The 26,328-nt window shown below is 45.2% G+C and overlaps 1 protein-coding gene across 2 annotated transcripts in view; it reads left to right on the top strand.

Moving 5' to 3' along the window:
* LOC118287385 (proteasome activator complex subunit 4B-like) overlaps positions 1 to 26,328 on the top strand; it is a 34,073-nt gene that overhangs the window by 1,297 nt on the left and 6,448 nt on the right. For both annotated transcript variants that reach the window (XM_047327823.1, XM_047327824.1), the window contains exons 3-41: positions 2,111 to 2,227; positions 3,003 to 3,047; positions 3,215 to 3,364; positions 4,296 to 4,359; positions 4,946 to 5,020; positions 5,144 to 5,266; positions 6,007 to 6,099; positions 6,424 to 6,602; positions 7,642 to 7,728; positions 8,648 to 8,834; positions 9,250 to 9,339; positions 12,107 to 12,171; positions 12,396 to 12,546; positions 12,693 to 12,791; positions 12,932 to 13,001; positions 13,919 to 13,986; positions 14,618 to 14,821; positions 16,561 to 16,718; positions 17,179 to 17,274; positions 17,364 to 17,419; positions 17,530 to 17,586; positions 17,688 to 17,743; positions 17,911 to 18,009; positions 18,105 to 18,167; positions 18,291 to 18,386; positions 18,680 to 18,811; positions 20,227 to 20,436; positions 20,522 to 20,658; positions 20,840 to 20,893; positions 21,018 to 21,147; positions 21,923 to 22,004; positions 22,462 to 22,615; positions 23,054 to 23,120; positions 23,240 to 23,365; positions 23,636 to 23,788; positions 23,938 to 24,042; positions 24,991 to 25,082; positions 25,494 to 25,625; positions 25,870 to 26,072. In XM_047327823.1, coding sequence (XP_047183779.1) covers positions 2,111 to 2,227; positions 3,003 to 3,047; positions 3,215 to 3,364; positions 4,296 to 4,359; positions 4,946 to 5,020; positions 5,144 to 5,266; positions 6,007 to 6,099; positions 6,424 to 6,602; positions 7,642 to 7,728; positions 8,648 to 8,834; positions 9,250 to 9,339; positions 12,107 to 12,171; positions 12,396 to 12,546; positions 12,693 to 12,791; positions 12,932 to 13,001; positions 13,919 to 13,986; positions 14,618 to 14,821; positions 16,561 to 16,718; positions 17,179 to 17,274; positions 17,364 to 17,419; positions 17,530 to 17,586; positions 17,688 to 17,743; positions 17,911 to 18,009; positions 18,105 to 18,167; positions 18,291 to 18,386; positions 18,680 to 18,811; positions 20,227 to 20,436; positions 20,522 to 20,658; positions 20,840 to 20,893; positions 21,018 to 21,147; positions 21,923 to 22,004; positions 22,462 to 22,615; positions 23,054 to 23,120; positions 23,240 to 23,365; positions 23,636 to 23,788; positions 23,938 to 24,042; positions 24,991 to 25,082; positions 25,494 to 25,625; positions 25,870 to 26,072 — 4,325 coding nt within the window. The remainder of the gene's footprint in view (positions 1 to 2,110; positions 2,228 to 3,002; positions 3,048 to 3,214; positions 3,365 to 4,295; positions 4,360 to 4,945; positions 5,021 to 5,143; positions 5,267 to 6,006; positions 6,100 to 6,423; positions 6,603 to 7,641; positions 7,729 to 8,647; positions 8,835 to 9,249; positions 9,340 to 12,106; positions 12,172 to 12,395; positions 12,547 to 12,692; positions 12,792 to 12,931; positions 13,002 to 13,918; positions 13,987 to 14,617; positions 14,822 to 16,560; positions 16,719 to 17,178; positions 17,275 to 17,363; positions 17,420 to 17,529; positions 17,587 to 17,687; positions 17,744 to 17,910; positions 18,010 to 18,104; positions 18,168 to 18,290; positions 18,387 to 18,679; positions 18,812 to 20,226; positions 20,437 to 20,521; positions 20,659 to 20,839; positions 20,894 to 21,017; positions 21,148 to 21,922; positions 22,005 to 22,461; positions 22,616 to 23,053; positions 23,121 to 23,239; positions 23,366 to 23,635; positions 23,789 to 23,937; positions 24,043 to 24,990; positions 25,083 to 25,493; positions 25,626 to 25,869; positions 26,073 to 26,328) is intronic.

Genomic DNA, 26,328 nt, shown 5'->3' on the forward strand with positions numbered 1-26,328 from the left:
TCTGGGTGGAATCGCAGCATCTATGCGCATTAATAACAGAAGGCCGTGGAGGTGGTTCAGGCATCTGATCAGGATGCGTCCCAGGTGCCTCCCTGTGGACCCGTGGGCAGGCCCAGGGCACACCGGAGGGATTATATATCCCATCTGGCCTGGGAATGCCTCGGGATCCCCCTAGGAGGAGCTGGCGGACGTGGCTGGGGAGAAGGATGCCTGGGCAGCCTGCTGCTGGATGCATGGGGTATATCATGCACCGCAGCACAGTTAAAAAATTAATAACACATGCCAGAAACACAATTTTTTTTTAACTTGTGTGTAGCAGCGAGCCTTTTGCCCTGGGAAAACTGCATATCCCAGCATCAGCCTCTCTTGCCCTTTGGTATCCTCTAGTGTAATGAGATCACAGAGCACGGTGGCAAACATCACTGTGCTACAAGCGGTGTACTGATGTCCCGTCACATGATGCGTTAAAGTGGATTTTTCACTTACCCCTCACTTACCGTCTTTTGGAACGCGGCCATTTGGAACCCGCAGTGTTCGGAAAAAAAGTATTCAGAGAGCGGATGTCTCCATCGGGTCCGTGTAATCTGCTAAATCTTTGCGCTGTGTGCGTGAGAAAATTGGCAAGATTGGAAAAAAGCTAATTGGCGAAATGAAACAAATTGACAGAGTCTCTCTTTGGTGAACTGGTAACAACAGATGGAGATCGAGAAAGTGACAAGGTTCCACAGCTAGACGCCTTAAATATGTCAAATATGTGTTGAGGAATAAAAAAGTTCAACATTCAGTGGAGTAAAAAGTTTAAAGTAGAGCAGAATATCAAAAGGCTCTCGTGAAATACCCTCCTGCATTGTACAATACAAGTGCATGTTTTGTTACACACCTGCACACATCTGTGCAGACACACTGAATAAAAACACAGCATGTTGGCCCGACGGCACATTTGTTACTTTCGAAGCCTATTTCTTAACCTTCTGCCCTTTTTCCTTTCAAAGCAGGTCTGTCACTTTTTCTGCGAATGCACGATATTATCCGAGACAGTCGCATTCATCACCCCCCCTTCGTCTCCAGTTGTTTCCATGATTTCCACATCCATCACAAAACAACATCTTGATGTAGGTGTCATTTGTCGGAGTGTTTTCCATTAGATGGAAAGAGAAAGATCTGGGTTAACTGTATATTAAGTGCCAGGTCTCACAGTCGAGAGATGAATTTGATACTCCACTTAACGCATTTGGGTCTCAAAAGGCATTTTCCTCTCTTTTTTCGCCGCTCGCATTTCACCGTCATTTCGTCTTCCCTTCATATTTCAAACCTCCCCGATGAGAGTCTGTTCCATAGCCGTTGGATGAATGAGAGGAGAGGAGACGAGAGGAATCCGAGGCTGTGGAAACTGCGCCTATTCTCCAGTGCAGGGACTGTCAAACCTTTCTGTGCGGTTTATTGCTATATAAATATATATAATGAAAAAAAGAAGCAAGTTATACAAAGATAGTGCAAATAAAGCAATGTGACAGTTTCTCAGGATGATTTAAAATCCTGCTTTAGAGCTTATGAAGTACTCATCGGGGCACACCAGTCACCACGTAATTTAAAATATTAACGGCGTGTTTGATAAATCAGGAATTCTCGAAAAAGGCTACTTCACAGCGCGGTTAGCGTGCAGAAAACTAGTTGTGTCTATTTTCAGATCTTTAAACCCACTTCATATTTCTCAATAGAGCCCCTTATAATCCCTGTTGAGTTTATTTTACTTTTTTATACCAGCCGAGTCTACACTTACAAATTACTACTGTCTGCAGCTGTCGGTGCACTTCCGCTTTATTGAGAACAAAGAATCCCGATGTTTGCAGACATGTCTGGAAGAGGGCAGTCGTCATGTTGAGCGCCGACTGCGAGGTAGTGACTCGCTTTTTCACAATTACCGACCCTTTCCGACACCCCGTAGTTTCTCAATTCAATATAACTTCACCGCCGTGACTTTGACTTGAGGTCACTGACTCTTTTTTCCTTCCGTCAATCGTTTGAAAAGACCAAGGACCTGCCCGCCGTCCTGCGAAACCCTTGTAGACTGGCTGCAGGGATGATAACCGACTGCTTTTTCTTCCAACAGGAAGAAAGAACTGCTGTCCAGGGATGACTTACAGCTGCCGTGGCGACCACTCTATGAACTGTACGAGAGGGTCATCTACTCCAAAACGGAGCATTTTGGACTCATCTGGTTCCCCACGTATGTACAAACATGACAACGGTGTCAATGCTCACATCTAACTCTTGCCAAGAAAGTAAATACAAGAAATTTTTGTTTGGTTTGGAAATTAAATACACATATTAGCTCCATAACAAATCTATTCCAAACCCTTGACATTATCTTTTCCTAAAGAATTTGTATCGTAATAATATGTAAAATATGCTGAAATGGCCTCTAACCCCCAACTCCTGTGGACTACAGATCACCACAGCCTTGTATCTTGCCCTAGTGGCCGACTATGGTACTGCAACAACAACAAAAATCCCTGACATGACACCAGATTAATTATTACTCTTTATTATATGAATACAAATGCAGTACCCAGTCCTTTTAACACATCCATTGGTTATAGTGGGCTGCTCCAGGTGTAAATGTGTGTAACTGTCTTCAGGGTGTCAATGACGCTGGTCTAAATAAATGAGGGATGTAAATTGTCAGTTATCAAGCAGTTAATCTCTGGTTTCTGAAATATGAAGATTCCCTGCTCTGCCGCCTTAAATTCCAGCTATCTGAGAGGATTGACGTTTGGACAAAGCAATTTTAAGATGTCCCCTGGGGCTCTAGGAAGTTTTTAATCCAACAGTTTGTAGGTTAGCCTGAATTAGAATAACCAACAGATGAAGTGATGGTGAAAACAATTGTTAGTGGCAGCCTGAATGCTGAAGGTTTCTTTTTTTTTTTGTTTTGTTAAAAGCAGAATTCCTTACACAAACACACACTCACACACCTGCTCTCTCTCTCTGCTTGTTTGCAGCTCGGTGGAACACATTTTGAAGGCTTTGATCAAGAGCTGCAGACTGTAAGTCTCATTCTCTGTGATCATGTACTGTGTGCGCCGGATAATGTACTGCTTTGATTCCAAGTTGTAGATCAGTGAGAGTGTTTGTATCTCCAGACTCGTCTTCGCTCGTCTCGCCTCTCTTTGTACTCGCGTCTGTGTTTTCTGTGTGTTCGCCTTCCCCCCAGGTATTTCCCCGCACCGTCCACGAAGGAGATGCTGGATGAGTGGCGCCCCCTGCTGTGCGTGTTCGACGTGATCATGCAGAAGGCCATCGGCAACATGGAGCTGTTCCTGCCCACCATCATGCCCCCGGAGGAACACGGCCAGGGCTTCCAGTAAGTGGGCCGACTTGAGCGGCTCTGCCGGGGAACGGGGTTTTTCGACGCCAAGTGCAGCTTGTCAGAGCCGGAGCGAACACAAAAGGGTTTCATGAAAAGTTTTAGCGAAAAGCCATTTATTTTTAGAACAGCCTCCGCCAACAGAAAAACGGTGGAACGTGTTGCATTTTTGCCATTTTTAGACCTGTAATAGTTAAATCTCAATATTTCCATAAGGGGATTTGGTTGTATCCTGTAACCTTGCATCAAAATGCGTTGCCACGAGAGTTCATGTCATGTCTAACCACATTTATAGCCCCTGTAAGCGTTTACACCTTTGCACCTGGGAGCTTCAATAAATAATGTTCCTTGGCGTTAGCCGTGCTCCCCCCCCCCCTCTTTGTTCTGCTGATGTTTTTCTTTCCTGGAAAACCTGTGCCCCCTCCATCTCTCTCTCTCTCTCTCTCTCTCCGCACCCTCGCACAGTCGTGGCTACCAAACCTTTTCACAGCGTTCAGTGCATTTTTTAGTATATTCACTCTTTCGCAAGCTATTTGTCTGGATTTGCTCTTGGATTCATCAGCAGTTTCTGCAGTTTCCACAATACATCATCTTTAATGCTCTTTCCCCCCCATTCTGTTTCTCTCTCTCTCTCTCCCCCTTCCCCCAAGAATTTACGAGGGAGGGAGCGAGTTCACATTTTGGGGAATTAGAGATAGATGAGGGAAATTCAGCCTCAGGTGGATGTGTGTGTCAGCGGGTATGAATGTAAAGGTAATATTTGTGTGTGTGTGTGTGTGTGTGTGTGTGTGTGTGTGTGTGTGTGTGTGTGTGTGTGTGTGTGTGTGTGTGTGTGTGTGTGTGTGTGTGTGTGTGTGTGTGTGTGTGTGTGTGTGTGTGTGTGTGTGTGTGTGTGTGTGTGTGTGTGTGTGTGTGTTTATTTTTTCAGGTTGTGGTTTGATGAATTAATGAACCTTTGGATGGCAGTGCAGAATCAACCAAGCTGGGAAGGGGTGAGATGCACACACACACACACACACACACACACACACACACACACACACACACACACACACACACACACACACACACTCTTCAGGTTTTTTGGATCGTGACACTTAGTTTTACAAATTGTCCTCTTGCAATAAAATTAAACTCCCAAAGACTGAGAATTGCTCCCGTCACATTTCCTCATAAATCTGTGATGCCAAATGGGGGATTTAAACAAAAAGTTTTTTTACTCATTGAGCAGTGACTCATGTAGCTTCACCTTTTCCTCCAAATGGATAATGGAGTAATTTGCAACGAGCCACTTCTCTACGTTTCCCCGATGAAGGCGATTGAATTGTAGTTTGTTGCATCTGAGCATTCGTCTCCGCTAGACGTGCAGAAAAGATTTTCCATGTGCGTTTTTAGTTTTTCCGCCCCAGCCTCTCTTGGCCCACAGCGGCCCACCGTGCACACGTCCACTTCTCTTCAAAGTCCTCGCTCTGTTTTCCAAAGTGGTCATATTTTAATTCTTGGAATGACAGCCTTTGACTTCTGGGAATGTTCTTTGACCTCGCAGTGATTGTTGGTCTGATTTTGGTCTTCTTGCAGCACCTAGTGAACCTGTTTGCCCGACTCGCCAACGATAACATCGGCTACGTGGACTGGACCCCTTACATTCCCACAGTGGGTCATTAGCAAATACGTGTGTCTGTTAATGTGTTTTACTGGCAACAGGTGGGCCCGTGTGTGTGAGGGGAGACTCTTCATTTTGTGTGTGTGTGTGTGTGTGTGTGTTTATATATGTAGATATTCACCAGGATCCTGCGCAGTCTGAACCTTCCAGTTGGGGTCAGTCAGATGGTGGCGCCGCGGTATCTTATCAACTCTTACGACATCGGACACTTGGTGTTGTGGATCACAGCACTTCTGGTACATGACGAGTCATTATATATATGTATATATATACATATATATACAGTTTATATAAATATAAGTATTGAATATCAAGATTAAGTGTTTCAGTGTACGAAAAAAAGGAAGACAGTAAAACATCCAGGTTAAAACGTATCAGTTTCCATTAGATTTATCATTAAGAAGTGGGGGGAAAAGCAACTGTAAGAAAACACTATAAAATTCATACTACTACTATAAAATTTCCAGATGAAAATTTATTGAATTCCTTCGCCCATTGGCCATTTTGAAGTTATTTTAAGGTTATGCACACGTCTCAAGTCTTGTCTTGTCTTTGGGGTCTGATAAAGTTAATCCACCCTCACCATTTACTGGTAAATTTATCTCGGTGTACTCTGAGGGAATATGTCGATTTCTCCATTGTATAATGTTTGATGAAATATGTCTGTCCAGAGGGAATCGGCCAAACGGAACTTGGGGCCTTAGCCACTTATGATGTATATTCTTCCAGCGTGCTTCACATTTGCTTGCCTGACATTGCCCCCAACAATCCAGATTTATAGTTCTGTCTCGCTTCTGAGGGGTAATGAATAATCAAACCAAACTCTTCCAACAAGATTCCCTCCAAATTGTAGTTTTCCATTGTATTCAGCCCTGCCCTATTTCTCAGGTATAAACTTGGCCTTCATTAATATATATATAAATGTATATATATTTCTACAGCATTTTAGTTACATACCTCATTTATATCCCTGCAGGGTGGACCAGGAAACCCTGCACAGAAAGAGCTGACCTGCCTCTTCAACAGCATTGCCTCCTTTTACCATCCCTCCAATCATGGTCGCTGGCAGGTAAGACTCTCTCATTCTCACACACACACACACGGACACACACACACACACACACGGACACACACACACACGTCTACATTGTGAGCAAGTTGCAAATGTGTTTTCAGCTGCTTGCTGTCACACTGATTTATAACCTGTCCTTCAGGACTCGTCTGGCTCTCTTTGCTCTAACATCACAATAATGACATGCACAAGTGCTGGAGAAAAGAGCGATTTCACAGATCCGTTCATGGCGGACTATGTGAATGTGTCTCCAGATGATAAAGCCAATGTTGAGGGCGTGTGCGTGTGCATGTGTGCGTGCGTGCGTCTTGCGTCCTGCAGTCTCGTCTAATGCGGCTGCTCCAGCGTCTCCCGGCGAGTGTTGTGCGCCGCGTGCACCGGGAACGTCACGGTGACCCCAACTGGATCACTGTGGTCCCTGAGTGTCAGAGGCTGACGGATGCGGACCTGCAGGAGTTCACACGCAGCCTCATCGGAGCCGCCCTGCTGGCCATGTTCAGGTACTACACTTTGGTGAACGTTAGCCGCAGTGACAACAACAGCACTGGGGGGAAAAAAACTTTTTCCTCTGTCTGTATGTAGAGTTACATTTGACATCTGGAGAAATTTGAACACACTCACACTACAAGTGTGCTTGCATTCAGCGAGATATACAAAATGGGAAGAAGATAAAATGCAATAACAGGACATAATAGGCCTTGAAAAAAAGCTAATACCATCATTGACTACAAACGTATTAGTGAAAAAGTAAAATCCCCGTGGTCGAATCATAGAATCCAACAAAAGAGAGATTATGTGAAAAAAATAGTCAAATATAAGGATGATATTGGTTGTTCAGGAGAGCAGTTGTGTAAAAATAATTTGTGAGATGACATTTAAAACATAAGACAGTGCAGTACGAGCTCGTGCTCAGTGGGAAGGCCGATAGAAACTATTTCTACTCGGGCAGGAATAGAAACTATCACTGTGGGAGTAGGTGCGAGCTTCCTGTGGCACTGTCACTGAAACCTGCGTTCAAAGACCAAAATTGCTCCAGATCTCCTGTTCACAAATAGACTCTTTGCCGCATATTTTGGTTTTTCTGCCTCCCAACAATAATGTTCCTTTCCCCACCGAATGTCACAGCTAACAGAGCCGACCCAGTTACTGAAGCTGGTGATCATCAGGGCAGAAATAAGGAGAAGTCACGTGCAACCATTGTCAACAGCATTAGAATGATCATTTGAGCCACTTCACATATATGGACTTTGAAACATATGTAACCTAGACACCCAAAGTACCTTTTCGTTTTAGTGTGGCCTCCTTTTTGGCAGTTTTGATCTGTAAATATTATAAAATCTGTATTTAAGTAGTGTTTATTTAGCCGTTTCTGTCAACATGTCCTTTCAGTCACAGCCGGGCCAAACCAGGATGTGTGTCACTAGTGCGTGCAGTCACAGGAAGCCTAGACTGGACAAAGACAGGTCATCTGTGATTATCTGCTGTACCTCTGTGTGTGTGTGTGTTTTGTGTCTAATAATCCCCTCCGGTGACGTGCAGTAAGACCGGCAGTACGGACGCTGCCTTCGCTCTGCAGAACCTGGCTCTCCTCACACCGGAACTTGTCATACCGCCTGTACTCGAGAAGTGAGTATTTGTGTGACCAAAAATTATTAATATTACATTGTGAATACACTTTTTTTGGGGATAGTTCAGACTTTTGGACCAACTTGAGACAGCATTAAACGACAGAAGAAGAAAAGGAGGCGGAAGAGAAGCAAAGGCGATCTGTGGTTCCACATGGGGGAGGTTTCTTTAGCCTGCTTGTCTGTTTGATCACATTTGCGCAAATTAGCACCATTAAAAGTATTCAGAATTAGGTATTTGCGGTACCTGTTTCGCAGTGCGCCCATGGGAGTTCAGAGGAGTATCACCTGGTCTCTTCGCTGTGAAGAAAACGTGAAGTTTCTGCGAATTTTCCGAGCAGATTTATGGATTATTTGCAGCACAAATCCAAATGCGACGATGTCCTTGGAAAGCACAAGTTAAAAAAAGACAGAAAGAAAAAGAGGGAAAAAAGAAAAACATCAAAACTTTTGTAATGTCATGTCTGCGAGCAGACTGAGTTATGACTCAGGGAACATTGTGAGAAATTGCAGCTGTTGTGCGCCGAGGGGTTTTCAATGGAATAAATGAAACGGCCTTGATGAAGCGTTTTTCGAGTCCACACTACGAGTCACATTCACCCAATCGCACACGCACATTAATAAAACTCTCCTCCACCGCACGCACACTTAAACACTTGCGGACCACGGGTGCCGGCCACCGACCTTCAGAACGACACCGCCTCAGCCTCATGAGCCGTGTCACACAACTCGCTGTGTCACACAACTGCTGCAAGTGCTGATGGCGTAGATAAGTCGACCAAATCAGCGAGCATAAGTGCCGTAATGCCGGTCGCTTTTTCAGAGCAGCGATTGGGCACCTGCGCCTTTTTCACTTCATCCACTATCTTCATCCGTTTACTCTCTCGGCTGTTCGCCTCCGCGCGTCTGGCACGTGACAGGACCTATGCGGCGATGGAGACCCTGACGGAGCCGCACACCCTCACCGCCACTCTCAGCTGCATGATCGGCATGGCCCGCTGCCTGGTCTCCCCCAACAACCGCTACCCAGAGGGCCGGGCGCACGTGCTCCCGCTGCTCATGGGCTGTCTGCCAGGGGTGGACCCCAACGACTTCAGCAAGTGCATGGTGAGTAATGGACGCGTTGATTAGCAATGAGGAAGAATGGTCGGACAGTAAGGAGACAATGCTGCCCTCGCTGATTAAGTTCCTCTCTAGCGTGCGCTGCTCTACCCTACTAACAATCCCTGAAAGTGGAATGAGTATCTCAGTTTGAGGAACTCACAATTAATGCGGCCCAATCTTCAGTTTCTGCTCGGATTTGTGTTTTTTTTTTAAACGGATGGGTTTTCTCTCTTTTTGGTGCGCTCGTTGTCTCCAGACTGCATTAATCCATCACACCAGAGTAAATTAGTAAAAAGATATATATATATTTTTTTTTAAAAGTCATTCCGCCGACATCTGGTGGGTTATTTAACTCCGGGCCGTGATCACGCCAGACGATGTAAACGGATCTGTTTTCCCACTGTGCTGCTCCATCCAGATAACGTTCCAGTTCATCGCCACCTTCACCACTCTGGTGCCTTTAGTGGATTGTTCGTCTGCTCCTTCGCGACACAGTGATCTCACAGAGGTACACACATGACGCATCTTTCTATCTATCCATCTTTCTATCTATCTATCTATCTATCTATCTATCAGTCTATCAGTCTATCAGTCTATCTATCAGTCTATCAGTCTATCTATCTATCTATCTATCTATCTATCAGTCTATCTATCAGTCTATCTATCTATCAGTCTATCTATCAGTCTATCTATCAGTCTATCAGTCTATCTATCTATCTATCAGTCTATCTATCAGTCTATCTATCTATCAGTCTATCTATCAGTCTATCAGTCTATCTATCAGTCTATCTATCTATCAGTCTATCTATCTATCAGTCTATCTATCAGTCTATCAGTCTATCTATCAGTCTATCTATCTATCAGTCTATCTATCAGTCTATCTATCAGTCTATCTATCTATCTATCTATCTATCTATCTATCTATCAGTCTATCTATCTATCTGTCTATCCAGCTATCAGTCTATCTATCAGTCTATCTATCTATCAGTCTATCTATCTATCTATCTATCTATCAGTCTATCTGTCTGTCTATCTATTTGTCTATCTATCTATCAGTCTATCTATCAGTCTATCTATCTATCTATCTATCTATCTATCTATCTGTCTATCTATCAGTCTATCTATCAGTCTATCTATCTATCAGTCTATCTATCAGTCTATCTATCTATCTATCTATCAGTCTATCTATCTATCTATCAGTCTATCTATCTATCTATCTATCTATCTGTCTATCTATCATATATGTATCTATCTATCAGTCTATCTATCTATCTATCAGTCTATCTATCTATCTATCTATCATATATGTATCTATCTATCAGTCTATCTATCTATCTATCAGTCTATCTATCTATCTATAAGTCTATCTATAAGTCTATCTATCAGTCTATCTATCAGTCTATCTATCTATCAGTCTATCTATCAGTCTATCTATCTGTCTATCTATCAGTCTATCTATCTATCTATCTATCTATCTGTCTATCTATCTATCAGTCTATCTATCTATCTATCAGTCTATCTATCAGTCTATCTATCTATCTATCAGTCTATCTATCTATCTATCTATCAGTCTATCTATCAGTCTATCTATCAGTCTATCTATCTATCTATCAGTCTATCTATCAGTCTATCTATCAGTCTATCTATCTATCTATCAGTCTATCGATCAGTCTATCTATCTATCTATCTATCAGTCTATCTATCTATCTATCTATCAGTCTATCTATCTATCTATCTATCTGTCTATCTGTCTATCTATCTATCAGTCTATCTATCAGTCTATCTATCTATCAGTCTATCTATCAGTCTATCAGTCTATCTATCAGTCTATCTATCAGTCTATCTATCTATCTATCTGTCTATCTGTCTATCTATCTATCAGTCTATCTATCAGTCTATCTATCTATCAGTCTATCTATCTATCTATCAGTCTATCGATCAGTCTATCTATCTATCTATCTGTCTATCTGTCTATCTATCTATCAGTCTATCTATCTATCTATCTATCAGTCTATCTATCAGTCTATCTATCTATCTATCTATCAGTCTATCTATCAGTCTATCTATCTATCAGTCTATCTATCAGTCTATCAGTCTATCTATCAGTCTATCTATCAGTCTATCTATCAGTCTATCTATCTATCTATCAGTCTATCAGTCTATCTATCAGTCTATCTATCAGTCTATCTATCTATCTATCTATCAGTCTATCTATCTATCTATCTATCAGTCTATCTATCAGTCTATCTATCAGTCTATCTATCTATCAGTCTATCTATCAGTCTATCTATCAGTCTATCAGTCTATCTATCAGTCTATCTGTCTATCAGTCTATCTATCAGTCTATCTATCAGTCTATCTATCAGTCTATCAGTCTATCTATCAATCTATCTATCTGTCTATCAGTCTATCTGTCTATCTATCTATCTATCAGTCTATCTATCTATCAGTCTATCTATCAGTCTATCTATCTATCTATCAGTCTATCTATCAGTCTATCTATCAGTCTATCTATCTATCTATCTATCTATCAGTCTATCAGTCTATCTGTCTATCTATCTATCAGTCTATCTATCTATCAGTCTATCTATCAGTCTATCTATCTATCAGTCTATCTATCAGTCTATCTATCTATCTATCTGTCTATCTATCTATCTATCTATCAGTCTATCTATCTATCTGTCTATCAGTCTATCTATCAGTCTATCTGTCTATCAGTCTATCTGTCTATCAGTCTATCTATCAGTCTATCTATCTATCTATCAGTCTATCAGTCTATCTATCTATCTATCAGTCTATCTATCAGTCTATCTATCTATCTATCTGTCTATCAGTCTATCTATCAGTCTATCTATCTGTCTATCAGTCTATCTGTCTATCAGTCTATCTATCAGTCTATCTATCTATCTATCAGTCTATCAGTCTATCTATCTATCTATCAGTCTATCTACCTTCATTTGAAAAATGAATGAAAAACTAAAACCAAAGCATAAAAACCAACATGTTGTGGATTTTCCTGGAGTCTTGTCTTCGCCGTGAGCTGTTCCCCCCCTTGTTCCCAGTCTTTGTGCAGAGCTTAGCAGAAAACCATTTGATCGCGTGGTATCGTTGTCTTCGTCTAACATTCGGCCAAAACGTCAATGAATGCATTTGCCTTGAAATGTTTTGGTCCCTTTGTTGGAATTACACCAGCGTGGCGTACAGACACATGAACTGCAGCACTCCCATATATCACACAAATGCACCAACTAATCGTCTCTGCTCCTGCTCCTCAGATTGAGAAAGATCTGTGTTTTGCTTCGGCTGAGTTCGAGGACTTCGTTCTTCAGTTCCTGGACAGGTAGGGAGAAATTAACAACAGTCAAACGGACAGGTATAAATAAGTGAGTGCTTGAGTACAGTGTGTGTGCGTGTGCGTGTGCGTGCGTGCGTGTATCCGTGCGTGCGCGTGTATCCGTGCGTGCGCGTGTATCCGTGCGTGCGTGCGTGTATCCGTGCGTGCGTGCGTGCGTGCGTGCGTGCGTGTATCCGTGCGCGTGCGTGTATCCGTGCGTGTGTGTGCAGGTGCTTCGCCCTGATAGACAGCAGCACCCTGGAACAGACGAGAGACGAGACAGAGACGGACACCCAGACTCATCTGGAGAGCCTGGTGGAGCTGGGCCTGGCCTCCACTGTGAGCACCGTCCTGACACAGTGCTCCGCCGAAGTGTACAAGGTAGAGCTCGCTCTCCCCCCCCCCCCCCCCCCCCCCCCCCCCCCCCCCACTGCATCTTTGCCCTGAACCTTACCACTCTGACCCAATTTGACCTCAACCGAATGCGAGCTACCCCCTTACGCTCCGTCTGATCGTCCTCATGCCAGGTGGCGTTGCAGAAGGTGTATAACTTTGCCACCTCCAACATCTTTGAGACGTGCGTGTCGGGCAGGATGGTGGCTGACGTGTGTCGAGCTGCGGCGAAGGTACCAATGTGTCGCGCCCCCCGTAGTCGCAGGAAAATTGCATGGGGTTTCCTCCGGAGAATCATCCCTCACCGGTGTCATTTTCATGCATGTTGTTCTTGCACGTGCACCTCAACGTGTGCCTGTGACTGTACTTGCAGTGCCATCCCGCCGAGTCCCTCCGTCTGTTCGTGCCTCACTGCTGCAGCGTCATTTTCCACATTACTGACAGTCAGTACCACTTTGTGTGTGTGGGTGAACAGTCTAGTGTGTGTAGTAGTAGTAGTAGTAGATATTGTGTTTAGTCCTAATGAGCTTTTGGAACGAGCTCATTCAAACGTTCATTCCCTACTTAAATGAAACCGGAGACCTTATTAGACACGGTGTGAAGTCAATAGAGGATTCAAAATCCGAACCCAAAAAATCTAAATTGTGATCCAAGCATGAACCCGCGCATTTAAATAAATATTTCAACATATTTCTATTAATATCTCAGCAATAATACAAACCACGCAACAAAAGTATGGGTACTGAACAAAAATCTCAGTTACTTTTTAAGAATATCAACATTTAAGATAATTATTATGCAGGGACATAGAAATATACTTTATGGAACCATATGCAAGAAGAGAGGGCTGTGTTTTGAGCTAAATGATAACTTTTGCATGCTAATATGCTCACAATTACAACGTTCGAGAAGATTGTTGAATTCAAATGTGCAATATTTGCTAATAGGCAACAGGCCGAATGCAGCCGAGGCTGATGAGAATGTAATTTTCAGGCGTGCCGCAAATTACATTTTTGACATGATGATGGATCCAAATATGAATTCAAAAAGTTATTACATTTCAGTTGTTCATGTGCATGGATGCACCACATTTCAAAGGCGGTTAATGAAATAGTCGTGGAGACAATTCAGTCTTTACTACAAATAATAGCCTTGTGGTGATGTTAGAGAGGCTGCAATCACGAAAGTCAGTGGGATTCAACCTCTCTTTGTGTGTGTGTGTGTGTGTGTGTGTGTGTGTGTGTGTGTGTGTGTGTGTGTGTGTGTGTGTGTGTGTGTGTGTGTGTGTGTGTGTGTGTGTGTGTGTGTGTGTGTGTGTGTGTGTGTGTGTGTGTGTGTGTGTGTGTGAGTGTGTGTGTAGACGAGGAGTTGCAGAGTGAAATAGAGCTGGATAAGGAGCTGTTGTGGAATCTCCAGCTGCTCTCTGAGGTGAGACAAGGATCCATCACATAAAGTGTGATGAAAAGATGTTCTGCTAAATGTTGTTTAATCTTAAAATGCTTGGAAATGCTACAGTGGAGTTGTCATATTTAACTATGGTCCATAACAGATCAACTTGAGAGTATTTTGGAATCGTTTCCTCACCACCACTGTCGAGATTTACCTCATCTACCTGGATTCGAGGTGTCGACAACATGACGACAATTGTAATGTTGTGTGTGTGGGGGGGGGGGGAGATCACGAAACATTTTTTGCAGCGTGCAGCCCTGCGCGGCCATAAATATCAAAGAGCTTTATCGTTAACCAGAACATATTGATACCCTTTCTGTTTTGTTTTATTACTCTTGGGAGTTTAACACGAGTGGGAGGGAGCCAGATGCTGTGATTTACTGGGGAACTTCAATATTTAAGACACAGCTCTCCACTGAATTGCCTGTGTGTGTGTGTGTGTGTGTGTGTGATTGTGTGTGTGCGTGTGTGTGTGTGTGTGTGTGTGTGTGTGTGTGTGTGTGTGTGTGTGTGATTGTGTGTGTGTGTGTGTGTGTGTGTCATGTGTATGTGTGTGTGTGTGTGTGTCGTGTGTGTGTGTGTCGTGTGTGTTGGTGTGTGTTGTTTTTAGGTAACCCGTGTGGATGGCGAACAGCTGCTTAAGTACCAGGGGGACCTGGAGCGGATCCTGTGCGTGTGCGTGCGCCTGCGCTGTAAACGGGCTTACGCGCTCGCCTGCAGTCTGCTGGAGCACACACTCCGGTCGCTGTCCCTCATCTATCCCACCGAGTACCGCAGCACCTCTGGAGGCTTTGACACTGACCTCCCTATACGGGTAAACACACGCACACACACACACACACACACTTTACTGTTCAAGGCACGAAAGCAAAACGTGGCCGTTATTTAATCGTACAAACTTTAGTTACTTAAATTAAATCCTGCTCCCTGTTTGCTAACTGCGTCGTTTAAGCTACTGATTATTTTTCCGTCATTGCAGCTATTACAGTAGCGCGTCAGTGACAGGACACTCTGAGGCCACAAGTGGAATCATTAAAGAGGCTCGTTTTTGCGGTTAAATTAAATGGGATTGCCGATTTGGCACAATTACAATGCAATTTCGACTTCCATAAAGACAATTAGGCGGCATTTACCAAACTGATATCTACACTGCTGGACCACAAATTGGCTAAAACTATTTCATCTCCAGCCTCTCTTCAAACGGGCTGGTCAAGGTGGGAATGTTGCCCCCTTGATTCTGCCTGGCCTCTCTGTGTAACAGCTATGATCACGAGGTCATGAGGATAAATCTGAGGCGATTACAAGGTGATTGGGGGAGGAATTTTCGATTTTTTACATATTGTATACCTGGAGGATGCAACAAATTCTTCAGCAGAAGTCATCTGAGAGGGAAGGGACAGTGTGGATGAGCCGCGTCCTAACCTGCAGCAGCGAGTCATTTTGATGGGACGCAAGCCAGAAAAGGTTAAAAACCTAATGAACTTAGAAACTCTCATAAGTCCGCAGGTCACGTAACGCAGTGATAAGGTGAGGGTGTGGATACTGTTGTGACGATAATCCGGCTGAATTGTCGCCACGTACTATTTCATTGCTTCAGTGTGCGTGGCGGCTCGCCATTCAGCCAACAGCGTGTCGACACATCTGCGGTTATTTCTTTTTTTTACCAGGAGAGAGGTTGGTCGGCGTCAGCGCTAGAAATCCCAGATATCTCGGACTCGGAATAACAAGTCGGAGGCTGATGGGAACGATTTTTCCGCTCAGTGTTTCGTCATTACCATCCAAAGGTTATGACCTGAATGCGTCATGGGCTCTGATTGTTGACAAGATGATGACAAATGTGAAAACACAGCGTGAGGTGGAAAAGAAAAAAAAACCCGACAAAGTGTGGCAGTGAATAAAGATACTGTCAATTTTCCATATCCTGTCAAATATACTTTTCATTTGAAGTAGAAAAAAAACCCCCATCCTCTCTTTTTAAATTCGCTATAGTCAAGTAAGCGCAGAGATTATTTTGTCTGTTTCACTTTGTCGCAGCAGGAGACGAACCGAGCTGCTCGCCCGGCAGCATTTCTCCAATCAGCCGAGAGAAAAGCTTCTCTGGAATAGTCGTTTCCCCCCCCCCCCCCCCCCCCCCCCCGAAAAAAGAAACCTTTATAATATTTTGCCATGTTTTTCTCAGCGAGTGTGTTTCTGTTTTGATGTCTAGGTGACAGTAATTACAACTGCGCTTCTCTGCCGCTTTTCCCACAATTTCAAAATGCCGACCTCCTTTTCATCTGCGGTCCGTTGCCACAGAGTCTGTGTTTTTGTTCATGTGATTTTTTCTTTTGAGGTTCTTTGTTTTCTTCTCGCCATTGTTTAGTGTCCTCACTGTTTACATGTGTTTGAAATAAGTCGACACCGGCAGGCGACGCCGGCCTGTGGGTGTGAGGGTCGGTTGTGCTGGTTGCCAGTTGTTACTTCGGAAAACTGGCATCTCTATATCTTTCTCTCTCTTTCTCCTCCCCCATCTCTCTCTTACTTTCTGAGAAAACTCCCCTTCCTCTCCTCCAGGACTGGGGCAGAGCCGGAGATGTGGCAGCCCTGGGTGTGTGTTGGCACGTGCCTAGTGCAGAGGAGGAGAACTTTGTCTTCCAGCTGTTGTCCCGCCTCCTGCACCCGGAGCTGGAGCGAATCAAGGGCCACGTCTCTGGAGATCAGCCAATGAGCAGGTGCGCTGCCTTTTTTTTTCTTTCTTTTCCTTTTCTTTCTTTTTTTCAGACGTAATCAGGCACACACACACACACACACACACACACACACACGCACACACACACACACACAGAAAAAACAAAGACCCTCAGCTACTATTACTGATGAATAGACATGTGTCTGCACCCGCCCCCCCCAAAAATGAAACTGAATTTTAACATCTGTTTTCAAGATGAAGTCTAATTAGGAGCACGCGAAGGGAAAAGTTAAATTTAGCAGCTCAGGAGTGTTGAAATAACATTAGAGACTTGACAAGTGAATGCATAACACGCACGTGCACACGCGCACGCACACACACACACACACACACACACACACACACACACACACACACACACACACACACACACACACACACACACACACACACACACACACACACAGCTATGACAGGCCTGTAATGTGTGGCCTGATTCACAGGGAGGAGCTGTTGCAGAGTCTGGCTATTGTGCAGCACTGCCTTCTCGGAGCTGGAAGCATGCTGCCCCCTCTGGAAGGACCACACGTTGCCGACCTGTGAGGACCCCCCCCACACACACACACATTAACATGTACGTACTGTATATAAAAACATATATAAACATGTGCTTTCTGCTACTTCTCAGGGTGCCCTCCATGGTGAACCTGGGGGGGATCAGGCTGCACATAGGTGTCGACTACGGTGAGAACACACACACACACACACACACACACACACACACACACTCACTGCCCCCGGCAGCTTCGGTTGGTGATAACGTGTCCGCGTCTGTGTCATTTCCTCACCTCCAGATGATTCGCGGGAAAACTACCGAGAGTCCATCTGCCAAACCATGAGGCTGCTGCTACGTGAGTGTGGATTGGAACTCCACTAGACTCCGCTAGCAATAAACTCCTCGCTCGGTTTTCAATGGGATCTCCATTCACATTTAACCTATGTTCACCTCCAGATCACATCCTGGAGCACTCGGAGGACGACACAAAGTCCCTGTTCGTCATCATTAAGGTGTCCTTGTGTTGTTTTTTAAAATTATTATTTATGTGTGAAAATGTTATCATCCGACCCTACGGTAGGCCCGCGAAGGTCTCACGCCGCCCTCTCCCTGTCTGTCTGTCTGTCTGTCTGTCTGTCTGTCTGTCTGTCTGTCTGTCTGTCTGTCCGTCCGTCCGCAGATCATCAACGACCTCATGTTTTTCCAAGGCACTCACAAGAAGGAGTTTGACTCGCGCTGGAAGAGCTTCACCCTCGTCAAGAAGTCCATGGAAAACAAGGTGAGCTGGTAAAAAGCCGACGCGGCTGCTGATTGTCGTCACTTTCGATGAATCGCTTGCGAGGAGATTTAAGTACGTTGCCCTTCCTCCCGCAGCTTCATGGGAAAAAACAGCACATCAGAGCGCTGCTCATTGACCGGGTGTTGCTCCAGCACGAGGTTAACAGCACACGCAGGGTCACGGGTGTAGCCGTCATCGCATGCACATATAGTAGATTCTGTCGTTCTGAGTCAGGGCCTGCTGGTTTTTCTTTTTGCGTTATTGTATTTCTGTGTGAATAGATGAGGAAGCTGGTGGTGGAGGGCAGTGAATATAAAGTGGTTCATCAGGAGCTGCTCTGTGATCTGCTGCTGCTGTCTACCAGCACCTACAGCCAGGTACAACTGACAAAACACACACTAATTCGTTCCTTCATTTAATTTAATGAGGGGGAAAAAAAGAAATACAATCAGAACATCTGCTGGTTCCCATTTTCCTGGCGGCATTAATGGAAATATCCCTCGTGGAATAGAAATTAATTGAGAATGCATGTGTGTCCATCTGTGTGTGTATGCGTACGCATGTCTGTGTGCGTGTGCGTGTGCGTGTGCGCGTGTGCGTGTGCGTGTGCGTGTGCGTGTGCGTGTGTGTGTGTGTGTGTGCGTGTGTGTGTGTGTGTGTGTCCTTGCAGGTACGCAGCAGGGCCCAGAATGTTCTCACTGCTGCACTGGGAACCTATAGCTTCTCCTACAGAGACCTCATTCCCCGGATCCTTCGACTGCTCTCACCGCAACACACCGCCGGCACACAACAGCAGTTCAAGGTACCACGCACACGCACACACACACTCACACTCTCTCTCTCTCTCTCTCTCTCTCTCTCTCTCTCTCACACACACACACACACAGTATCACAATCTCTCCCTCGCTCTCTCTTTCCTTCCTTCCGCACCTACAGACACGCACACACACGCACACACACACACACACACACACACACACACACACACACACACTACTCACCACATGGTGACAAAATGGCTGTCCGTACTGGTCACTGTCCATGGTGCTGAAGTTTGAAGCTATAGTCCTTAGCTGCTTTCCCTCCTGGTGCCGGTTACCTTCCGTATTGACTCCTCTCTCAATACTTACCTACTAATTACCAAAATGTTATTCAGTTAAAATTTTACAAATTACATTTTTGATTAATTGTACTGTGTGCCCATTGTTTGACCTGCTCTTAGCTGTTTGTGAACTTGTTTTTGCAAAGTACAACATAAATACAGTTTTTTATTTTCATTGCGTATGATATCACATCCTGACATCATCAGATATTGATGCTAGCAACAAGCTAAAGCTTAGCCATCAACATGATGATCCACGAGGAAAATGGGGGGCACCATTGTTAGTGTATTACAAAGCGAAGAGCAGGATGTACCGGTTCACTTCACATGTAATCTCTTGAGTTCCTTGAGGCTGCTACTAGCCTGAAGCAAAGTCCGTAGAATCCACACGTTATACGAGCTCTGACACATTTTCCTCAGAACGCGCGCGTGTGTGTGTGTGTGTGTGTGTGTGTGTGTGTGTGTGTGTGTGTGTGTGTGTGTGTGTGTGTGTGTGTGTGTGTGTGTGTGTGTGTGTGTGTGTGTGTGTGTGTGTGTGTGTGTGTGTGTGTGTGTGTGTGTGTGTGTGTGTGTGTGTGTGCTGGACCGTTGCCAGTCACAAAAAAATATCTTCTCCGATGTTGAAATATACATGAGGGTACACTACAATTTCGTTGTTGGCTCACAGATTTATGATTTACTGTTTTCATTTTTGAAGAGAGAAAAAAAGCACTTTTGGCAGAGATGTGGTTTCCAGCGGGACGACTCATGCGGTGATTTTGTGACACTTTCCGAAATCCCAAAAAAGGAGGACGATTGACAAAAAAGTTGTCGGGAGGATTTATGAAAAGCGTCCATTCAGGAGCTTGATACTGACTCCCAACTCACTGAGTGGTGTCTATTTTTTAGTTTCAAAACTAGGAAATCACCTTTAAAGTGTGCGAAATTGTTTTGCAGATGACACACAAACACATTCTTAACGGGACGTTTGCTGACTTGCAAGAATCGCCTGATTGCAGATTATCTGAGATGTGAAGAATCCGACCCTGAATTCCGACCCTGCACGTCCATACGTCCACTGTCGTCCTCCAACTTCATTACATTGAAGTGGTCTTTCGTGTGTGTGTGTGTGTCAGGGTGCTCTGTACTGCCTGCTGGGTGTGCACGGTGGCGTTTGTCTGGCCAGCGTGAGGGACTGGGACTGCGTCGGGGAGGTGTGGCCTGCTCTGGTCCGCTGTGGCCTGTCCACCTCCATGACCCTGGAGAAGCCCTCCATCGGCGCGCTGCTCGACGACATCACCGACAGGATCAATCGCCAGCACGACACCGTCGGGATCTATTTCACGGTGAGCAACGTGTCCATTGGCTGTCAGGACACTCGTCGCCTGCTGTCGCGTTAATCGCCCGACGCTCCCTCTTGTCCACTTCTAGGTATCCGAGACGTGTGTGGAGATAGCCGATCAAATCGCGCAGTCCGATAATCCCATGCCTTGCTTGGAGGCACCGTCCGTGGAGGAGCTGGAAGAGGGGATCCAGCGTCAGCGAATCAGAAACGTGGTCGCTGCTCGGTAGGAGCACGAACTGCGTTACAGCGCTTGTTGTGACTCATTCAGTCTCAATACTCTCTCAGAGTTTCTCAGGGTCACATACTGCAAGAGGCAGAGACCACTTTAGCATTGACTGAATTTTCTTTTTACCACTAGTGCATTAATAGTACTACTGACTAACGCTTGTTTTTCTTTGTCACAGTAAATACGAAAAGCTGGTCAACGACCTCTTGGATTGCCTTGAAGACACTGACCTGTAGGTTTTCTCTCCACCTGTATATGTATCATATGTACATACACTTCCTGTGCAAAGTTTGTGCTCGTTCTATTACCAAGCTAATGTTCCTAAAGTGCAGGCGTGTTCTGCTCGTGTTCTGCAGGCCCTGGAAGTTTGAGCACATGGCCGCAGACCTTCTGTCTCTCCAGCTGAGAGACGATCACCCTCTGCCCCCTGACGCCGTCCTCTTCTTCACACAGAGCCTCATCCACGACTCCATCAGCATACGCAAGGTCTGCAGCTGTGTGTGTGTGTGTGTGTGTGTGTGTGTGTGTGTGTGTGTGTGTGTGTGTGTGTGTGTGTGTGTGTGTGTGTGTGTGTGTGTGTGTGTGTGTGTGTGTGTGTGTGTGTGTGTGTGTGTCCGTTTCCGTTTCCAATTTCCCACTGAGTACTGAAATTTAGTTTATTGTCAACATACTTCACCATTTTGTCCTAACAGGACATTTTGCAAATACCTTATGAATTTAGATTGTCAGTTTCAAATAAAATCCACCCGCTTACATTTTCATTTCCTTTTTTTTTCTTCTTTTTTTGCAGCTGTGAGTAGAGGCCTCGCTTTCCTTTGTACGAAATATTACATCACTCTGTCAATCTTACTTCTGTTCAGCTTGTATGCTTTGGTTTATGCTTGAAAACTCTGTTTGCACAAGTCAGTTTCAGTCTCGCGGGTTTCACAAGTTGTGAGGCGAAAAAAAAAGAAAAGGGGAAGACAGTTTTCCTGACGGGCTCGGTGGGTGGTGGGAGTTTTGTAACCGAAAGGTTTTTAGAGGACTCACAAGGTCCGGAAGAAGAAGAAGAAGAGGCTGGGACCGTCAAATTCTAAATTAATTTCTTCTTCTGGGCTGCAACAGCCTGCACTGTACTGTGGGACAATAGTGTTCATCAACAGGATACTCAACAGTCAAACGTTTTTTAGTATGCATGCCAGCTTTTTTGAGTGTATATTAAAAAGAATTCTAGGGTGAACACATTCTCAATACTCTCTCTCTCTCTCTCTCTCTCTCTCAGGTGGCGATCTCAGCAATGGCTGGGATCCTAAAACAGCTGAAACGACCAAGAGAGAAAGTGGCAGTGAAGCCCGCAGACATCAGTCAGTTTGCTCGCTCACACACACACACACACACACACACACACACACACACACACGCACGCACTCACAGAGTAATCAGTAATATCGGTTATATGTATAGCTGTTATTCGTAGTCCTTCTTTATTAGAAACTCTTTCAGTTCTACGGCTCTGTCATAACTCGGCTACTAATATCAGCACCAATTATAATTTTAATTAAATAATACATCTCCGTGTGCAGACTAATTCTTTGGTAATTTCCCATTGGGTGAATGGAGTGTGAGCAGAATATAAGTATATGATATACATGTAGTGGCTTGAAATGAAAACAAAAATCCTGCTGTTTGAATTGTCTCGAAATGGGACAACTTTCCGAAAGTCCTGCTCATAAGAACCGTTACACTTTTACTGTATACTACAGCAAGTGTGTGTGTGTGTGTGTTCAGGACTTCTTTCCTGTGTGTGCTTTGTGTTTGGAGGTGGTGTCGAGGATCCGGAGGGTTTGAGTGTGGGGGATCGCGAGGGGAACCGCTGGCTGCAGTACGACAGCGACAACCTTCCGCTCTGTCAGGAGCGGTGGGACTCGCAGCACTTCGTGGAAAAAACCCACTGGGGCTACTACTCGTGGCCGAGGTAAAGAGGGAGGACTTAGCGGGTGGATTTAGAAACTGGGAGGCTGATTAACTGCCTAGTCGGATGGAGCTAAATAGCTGATTGACTTAACTCTCTGCTTGATTTGATGCTTATCTTTGCGGCTAACTTTATGCCTGATGACCGATCTGTGGGGCTTGGGTAACTAGCAGGGTGTCGGACTGACTTCCTGTCATGGCCTGGCTTAGATAAGGTCGACTGAGCGACTTACTGCCTGGCCCAGATCGAGGCGTTGATGTATAGGGGGAGGGCTGGCTTGCCTGTCGTGGTGTGCGGGTGGTTTGCTGACTAACTGACTTTCTAATCACTCATTTATCCTTGCTGCTTATTTGAAGACAGTATGTGTCTATCCATATTTTTTTCTGTGCGTTGTTATCTATAAATCACGGCAGCCTCGTCTTCGCCTCCCGCTCCTTTCAGAGAAATGATGATCCATGCAGCTTCTGAAAAGCCCAAAGATGACCTGCTGTATGAGGAGATGAGTGAGGTGTGTGTGCCCCCCCCCCCCCCCCACACACACACACACATACACACACACAAAACCTCTCTCTCTGATGCCCCAGTATCACTATTATTACATCTGCCGTGTGTTTGTGTGTCACTCAGGGTGAAAAGATCATCTTTGAATATTTCTCAGACCCGGAGTTTATTGACCAGCTGATAGAGTTTCTGTCTCTGGAGGATCGGAAAGGAAAAGACAGCTTCAACCCTCGACGCTTCTGTCTCTTCAAGGTGCAATTTAAATTCTCGGCCTCGATCGATCCGGCAAACCTTTTTTACAAAGTAGTGACACGGCATACCGCCACTATCCAAGGCTGAATTGAACTCCGCAGAGCTGGAATTTGTGTCATCATCCGCTGTGATTCATCGCTCTCCGTCAGTCGGCTGACAGTTCGCTTGCGTCAAACAAACGACTGTAATCTGTCTTTCTCTGGTGTAAAAAAGAAAAGGCCTTGGTTCCTCTGCGTCGAACAAACCTTCATGCCTGCGTTTGATCGACAGGGGCTGTTTCGTAACTATGGTGACGTGTTCCTGCCGTTACTATGGCCTCGACTAGAGCAGCTCGCCAGCGACCCCCATGAGAGCTCGCAGCGCTGCGTGTGTGAGATTACTGCAGGGCTAATAAGAGGCAGCAAACTCTGGAGTTTCAGCAAGGTACTGGACACGCACTCACACACACACACACACACACACACACACACACACACACACACAGCGACAAATACTCACTGCACTTTTTGATAAGAAAAGTCAATATTAATAAAAACTTTCATTATTTTTTTTTGTGTGCGCGTGCGCGCCAGGTGGACGGGTTGTGGCAGCTTTTGTGTCCTTTGATCAGAACAGCATTGACCAACATCACAGTGGAAACCTACACAGACTGGGGCACCTGCATCGCTACCGCCTGTGTGAGTTTGCCGCATGCATACTCAGAACTCCATATGCGTGTAGCATACAGTTTAACCTGAAGCTCATTAGAGAAATCTGCGAATTGATCTGTTTATTGTTCCGTGTAAAACGGAGCTGAAGATGAGATTAGAAAGATTAAGAATCAGTGAAACAAACATTCGGGTGAAAATTAGGTTTATAAAAAAAAAACAACACCATTTGCAGGAGAGACACTCTTTGACCAAACTAATTCTTATTATTTTTTAGCCTCCAGGGACGACAGTGTCAGGCGGTCAGACTGAAATATTCCAACGACTAAGGGATTGGCAATAAAACTATGTACAAACATTTATGGTCCCCATTCATGGTTAATCCTAATGACTCTGCTAATTTGTTTATGACCTGATACGTGACCGCCGTCCCACCAGCTCCAACCATACTTTGTATTTAGCGCTAATTAGCAAATGCTCGAATGTTAACATGCTATATTAAGATGGTAAGAATGATACATGAGATATTGCACTTACTAAATCTCAGCATGTTGCTGTTGCTATTGTCATTGTCAGCATGTCGCCAAGCTGGCATTAGCATTTAGCCTAATGCAGCATGGTGCCTAACAAGCGTGGCCGCAAACGGCATGCATCTTAAAAAAAAAAAAAAAGTACATACACCTGATAAGAAATCATTTTCCATCGCCATAGTTTAGGGGACAAGTTCAAGGTCAAGTTTATTTGTCCCTACTTCAGGTACACAAAAAACAACATAGAAAATATGAACATCGTGCATCAAGTTATAAATACTGTGAGCAATATAATATGTGCTCATAATCACCAAAATACCCCCAAAAAATAGCCGCAGGAACTACTCCCCCTGTGTCTCTGTGGAAGTGAAAGTGTGAGAATATGTGTCCACGGTGCCTCGGTGTGCAAATGTTTTCCATCTATCCTGTGCTGGCTGCCGTCCGATAGGAGGGCCGGGACCCCAGGAAACTCCACTGGCTGTTTGAGCTGCTGATGGAGAGCCCCCTCAGCGGAGAGGGCGGCTCGTTCAGGGACGCCAGGTACACACACGTGTGTGTGTGTGTGTGTGTGTGTGTGTGTGTGTGTGTGTGTGTGTGTGTGTGTGTGTGTGTGTGTGTGTGTGTGTGTGTGTGTGTGTGTGTGTGTGTGTGTGTGTGTGTGTGAGAGAGAGTGTGAGAGTGTGTGTGTGAGAGAGTGTGTGTGAGAGAGTGTGAGAGTGTGTGTGTGTGTGAGAGTGTGTGTGAATGGATGATTACATGCACAGGCTGTGATTTTGTCGAATGCAGTAATTTAGAGGTCTCTGATTTCAGGCTGCCGTAGTAACCTGAACTGACGTACAGTATGGTGAGCTGCCGCAGTAACACAGACCCCTCCACCTCCCCACCCCCACCCCCCTCTCTCTCTCTCTCTCTCTCCCTCTCTCTCCCTCCCCCCTGCTCGCTCTCTGTCAGTTTGCTGTATGTGCTCCAGGGAGGTCTGGCCCAGCAGCAGTGGAGAGTGTCTGAACTGCTGCACAGGCTGCTGACTTACCTGGAGCCCAAACTCACCCAGGTGTATAAGAATGTCCGGGAACGTATTGGCAGGTACCAAATTAACTTGGCGCTATCTTTTCTCGATTATATAATCATGTTTAAGTAGGTAAATCCAATTGCCTTGTGTGTCCTGTTAGGGCTCCTCAATTTTAAGCCTCTTCTATTTATCAGCAAGTCTTCCTCAAATGTGTGTTATGAAGTCTTTTTTCTCTTTGTGTCTTCTCCTTTTTGTTTCCCTCTCCTCTCCTTCTGCCTCCTCTTCCCTTACCCCCTCTCCCACTCACTCTCTCTCCAGTGTCCTGACCTATATCTTCATGATCGACGTGGCCCTGCCCCACACCCGCTCCACCCGCTCCCCCCACGTGGCGGAGTTTGTCACTCGGGTCCTAGAGCGGCTCAAGCCCCTCACATCGGAGCCAGAGATCCACAACCACGTCCACGAGGAGAACACCCAGGAGACGGACGAGCGCACCCAGGCTGTCAAACTGCTCAAGACGGGTGAGAATGAGGATGCAAGCATGTGAACTGTGTGGTGGATGAACATGGTGTCGGGGGGGGGGGGCAGGGACAGACAGTGGCAGAGGGAAGAAAGTTAGATCAGGACAACTTGTGCTCGTCGTGAACTAGGCAGACGCGCCGAAGTCAGATGAAGCGATTTAAAAGCTGTGATCCCTTATTGATTCCACCCTTTAATTCTACTTTAAAAGGTAGTGGTTCAGAGGGAATTTCGAGCCTTATAAAAAGTAGCTCCGTA

This window comes from Scophthalmus maximus, chromosome 16 (genome assembly GCF_022379125.1).
Source record: "Scophthalmus maximus strain ysfricsl-2021 chromosome 16, ASM2237912v1, whole genome shotgun sequence".
NCBI classification, from domain to species: domain Eukaryota; kingdom Metazoa; phylum Chordata; class Actinopteri; order Pleuronectiformes; family Scophthalmidae; genus Scophthalmus; species Scophthalmus maximus.